Source organism: Scomber scombrus, chromosome 2 (genome assembly GCF_963691925.1).
Source record: "Scomber scombrus chromosome 2, fScoSco1.1, whole genome shotgun sequence".
NCBI classification, from domain to species: Eukaryota; Metazoa; Chordata; class Actinopteri; order Scombriformes; family Scombridae; genus Scomber; species Scomber scombrus.
Genome location: NC_084971.1, coordinates 36088932 through 36093887, shown reverse-complemented (window position 1 = coordinate 36093887; position 4956 = coordinate 36088932). Strand labels below are relative to the sequence as shown.

Genomic DNA, 4956 nt, shown 5'->3' with positions numbered 1-4956 from the left:
GACAACAATGGCGTCAGCAAGGCCCTTCCACGTCTGAACGTTGCTAGATTTCTCTCTGGCTGGTTTCAGTGTGCTCGAACAGCACAAAGTCCAAAACAATTGACAGGTTTTTTTTTTTTTTTTTTTTTTTTTTCTGTTTTCCATCACGCTCAGCAGGTCGCAACTCGTATAAAGACACAAAGGTTGCAGCTGCTGCCGGTAAAAAAAAAAAAAAAAGCCTGCAGAGCGTTTGTTGAGAATGTGAGGCGGGGAGTTCGATCGGAAAGGCTTAAAAAAAAAAAAAAAAAAAAAGACCTTTGCTATGGTGCTTCGGTGAGGAGTGTTACTGGTTGAGGTACTGTGCTGCTTTCTAATCCCGGCTTTCATATCCAGGGAGGGGGAAAGTGGTTGTCGGTGCAGCAGACGTGAGCGGCAGCGGTGGCGGTGGCGGCGATGCGGGCGTGCACGGAGGGAAAGAGCGCGAGGCGACGATGTCATTGGTCCGTTTAGTCGTTTGAGTCTCAGATTAAAAACTTTATGAGATAAAAAACGGCCGAGATGTGGACAAAAGGCCACAACAACGCCTTTTCAACTGTCGCTCTGATATCTGTGAATATTTATAGATCTTATTATAGATAAAAACACAGCTGTAAAATTAAAAATATATCTATAATATGAACAGAATTCATTCCCAGCAGATCTGTTTGTGTTTCTATATTTGTGTCGTCCGTCTTTATTGCAGCTTAGGTCTTATTTTTTGAACCTTTGACGTCATTTCCTTTGGTTAATATACTACTGATGAGTTAACGTCATCATTAAAACAAACAACTTACTAATAATTAGGTCTGGGTATCAGTACTTCGACTGAAATCAATCGATACCAAGTAGTGTCGATTTATTTCGGTGGATCTTTAAGGTTGATTGATACCAGTCGTTTGATGGGAGAAAACAAACAACTTACTAATAATTAGGGCTGGGTATCACTACTTGATACCTTTTTAAGGTATCGACTGAAATACATCGATACCAAGTAGTATCGATTTATTTCGGTGGATCTTTAAGATCGATTGATACCGATCGTTTGATGGGAGACTTACGATTTATTTCAGACGATATCATCTGAAATAAATCGATACCAAGTAGAACAGAAACACCTGATATTGATTCTTTTTGCACCCAGAGCTAAAAAAATATCGTTAACTTTCAAAATGCATCAAATCATTTAGACATTTTATGACATTTTATGTACTTCAATGCTTCTGTTTACATGATGGGTGAAGTACTCAGTTGGTATCGGTATCACTTTAAGACTAAATGAACCTTAAAGTGATCGCAGGTTTACCGAACGTCAGGAAACACAACGTCAATGAAAAGACGTCAAAGTTTAAGCAGTTTAAGTGTCTGTAAACTGTGTTTGAATTTACTGTTTGTTACGTTTGTTTTCTAATCTGAAGGTTTGTTTCTGACGGTTCTTCATCCATCAGAAGAAAAACCGAATTATGCTTTAACTAGTAGCAACCGTTGAGCAGTTTCTGTTTATTACGACGTCAAAGGATCGACTGTTTTATCCTCTTTAGTGCAGATGTTTAGCTTCCAGTCTTTTCTTTGTGCTGTAAAAACATATTTGTGGAAACTCTTCATTCATCAGCTGTTTATCAAAGTTAAAGCTGAAATCAATGCTGTCTAATGTCGATTTCCTCCAATAGAAATCAGCCTTTATTGATGACTCAGTGCTGCTGGAGGAAATCTGCTCTTTGGTTTATTTGTATGACAGAAAACGAGATTTATAGACTTTATCATTTTTTTAAATTATAACTTTGATCTACGAGAGTTGAGTTTAACATCCAACAGTGAACAGATGTACTTTTAAAATGTTGATATTTAAGTCGTAGATATTTATATATAGATATTTGTTTTCTAATTATTTTGTGGTCTGCAACCTAAAGAAGTTTAATGTGTCACAATTAAAGTTTTTCCGGTGTTAGTTTAGCATGTTCGCATGCTGACATTTGCGAATTAGTGCTAAACACAAAGTAGAGCAGAGGCTGATGGGATGTGAATAGTTGTGCAGGTATTTGACCTGATGGTGGCGCTAGAGGAGAAAACTGAGGATCATCAAAGTTACGAGCTGTTTGATTGATTGATTAGTGGATTAATCAGCATTATATTGATGAAGTTTTTGAGCAAAAATGGCAAATAAGAAGTTTCCAGCTTCTCAAATGGCAGAAATGTTTCTGTTCTCTGTTTTATATCAAAGTTAACTAGATATATTTGGAGGTTTTGGACTGTTGATCGGACAAAAAAAGAAATTTGAATACATTACTATTGACTGAGGGGAAATTATAATATCTAACATTTATAGACCAAGTGATACAAATATAACTTTAATTTATTTCCAGTCTTTTTCCAAAGTAGGTCAGTCAACTGCCTGAAATGGTGTTAAAATGTCTTTATATCACTGTGAGGTTTATAGACTAAAACTCCAAATAGTGAAGCAATAATAAACATTAACATTAAAAGCATTTGCTGCTGTTCCCGCAGGTTTCCCAAGGGGACGCTACTGAGAAGCTGGCTCACCAAGTCGCGGCCCAGGTTGCTGCTGCTGATCGCAGGGTTGAAGAGGCCTCAGGTGACCCTCATGCGGAGGAAAAGGATGAAGCGCACAAAAGTAGCAAAGGCCACGTAAGCGGTAAATATGGCTTATGTTGCATGGATGAATGCTGAACCCCAAAACTGAGCAAACGCAGGTTAGAAACCAGTTTAACTGTCATCAAGTGGAAAAGTAATGCTTCTTTAACATTTGTGTCGTTCTATCGGGTCAAATTGACCCTGTTTGTTGTGACTGTTCCTTCTTTCCTCCCTTCCTTCCTTCTGTCCTCCATCCCTCCTTCTCGCTTTCTTTCCTTCCTCTCTCTTTCCTCCGTTCCTTCTTTCCTTCCTCCATCCCCCTTTCTTTCTTCCTTCTGTCCTTCCTTCTGTCCTCCCTCCCTCCTTCCTTCATTCCTTCCTTTCTTTCCTTCCTCCCTTCTTCCCTCCCCCTTCCTTCTTTCCTCTGTCCTTCTTTCCTTCCTTCCTATTTTCCAAGAGCCAAGTTATGAAAGGAGGAGGGAGGAAGGAAGGAAGGAAGGAAGGAAGGAAGGAAGGAAGGAAGGAAAGAAGGAACAGTCAAAACAGACGGGGTCAATTTGACCCGAGAGGACAAACGAAACCTGCAGTCGATCCTTTTTTACTGTAATGGGTATCTAGCAGTTGAAGGGTACTTGGATTATTTGGTACTTGTATCATCATTATTTTAATCGATACGCAGCTCTACTGATCATCATCAGTGTGAATCACATTTTACCTTTTAACCAGCTTCATGAGACGAGGTTCCAACTTTACAACAAATGTTTTTTGAATGTTTCCGTTTGGTTCAAACGGGGTTTTGTGTTCAGCTTGTGGTTGTTTTTTAGGACAAAGGACCAGTTTCTGTAACATTCCTCTCTGAAGTCTTTTCCAGCAGTAACTTCCTGTCTGTGTTTAGGGATGGGCGATATGGCAGAAATACCGTAGCACAATGTTTTCAGCCCATTTGTCTTATCTGTCTTCCCTTCCTTCATTCCTTCCTTCTTGTCTTCTCTTCCTTACATCTTTTCTCCCTGTATTCTCTTCCTTCTCCTCCTTCTTTTCCTTCCGTCCTTCCTTCCTTTTAGTGGTCCGGCCCACATGAGATCAAACCCCTGGTCTATCACATAATGACAAACAAGTCGGTAAATAAACAACAGCAGCTGTTTATAAAAGTAAAGACAGTTTATTTGGATTTGTTATAAATGGATATTTGCAGTAAAACAGTAAAAATCAAACAAATTTCACAGCTTGATGTTAACTAGCAGGACATTAACCTTTGTGTCGTCCTCTCGTCTGTTTTGACTGTTCCTTCATTCCTTCCTCCCTCCCTCCCTCCTTCCTTCCATCCCTCCCTCCTTCCTTCCTTCATTCCTTTCCTCCTTCCTTCCTCCCTCCTTCCTTCCTTCCTCCCTCCTTTTCTTCCTTCATTCCTTCCCTCCTTCCTCCCTCCCTCCTTCCTTCCTTCATCCCTCCTTTTCTTCCTTCCATCCTTCCTCCCTCCCTCCTTTCCTTCCTTCCTTCCTTCCTTCCTTCCTTGACTTGAGGACAACAGGAGGGTTAAAGCTGCTCAACAACAAACGGAAGATCATAGACACATTTGAACCGTTCACTGTCTAATATCTAATATCTAACATCGTCATATCGCTCACCCCTACCTGTGTTTTTGGATTTTTTCTTGCTTGTTTTCTCTTAAAAGTGAAACCAAGAAGATCTTTGATGTAAAAAAACCCGACGTTCCTCCTGTTCGTTGCAGAACCTGCAGCCGGATGCCCCACTTCACCTGAGTCCTTAACGGAGAGGATCTGCTCGTTAGATATGGAAGACAAACAGAAGCAAGACCAGCGCGTCGGATCTTTTCCCCAACGACGAACTAAAACCCAACAACCACAAAACCCAGTGAAGCCAGAGGACAAACCACAGAGATTGAGACCTCCAGATTAATCTAGATTACACCCAGACCTGGACTACCGGCTTCACCTATAACCCCCCCCCCCCCCACCTCTTCTTCTTCAAATACACATTAGACTTGTAATGACTGTGGCTAGTACATCATTGCTATTCAATCAACAAACCCAGCTCTTAGTTTGGACTCTTTCAGGTTTCCAGGTTCGATGTTTTTGAGTCTCTCGGAGCCCGAAATCCCAAAACCAGCTGCTGATTTAAAGTAGAGTCCGACGGGACGCCGACTTCTCCTTCCTCACATTCTTCTGTTAGAGCTAAAACTCAAAGTCGATTAACTCACCGCCAAAGACCAGCGTCTAAACCCATAGACTGTATATAAGAAATGGACGTAACATCCGTGACGTCACCCATTGGTTTGTGGACTGCTGCTCGGAGGCCAATAGTATCGGATCTGAGCAGCGCCATCTT

At 40.9% G+C, this 4956-nt stretch overlaps 1 protein-coding gene across 1 annotated transcript in view; it reads left to right on the top strand.

Moving 5' to 3' along the window:
- Positions 1-4527, top strand: part of LOC133987434 (potassium voltage-gated channel subfamily H member 1-like) — a 38495-nt gene extending 33968 nt beyond the window's left edge. Inside the window, exons 9-11 of the mRNA XM_062426805.1 lie at positions 373-479; positions 2521-2668; positions 4340-4527. Of these exons, the coding sequence (XP_062282789.1) occupies positions 373-479; positions 2521-2668; positions 4340-4527 (443 nt within the window). The remainder of the gene's footprint in view (positions 1-372; positions 480-2520; positions 2669-4339) is intronic.
- Positions 4528-4956: the final 429 nt, after the last annotated feature.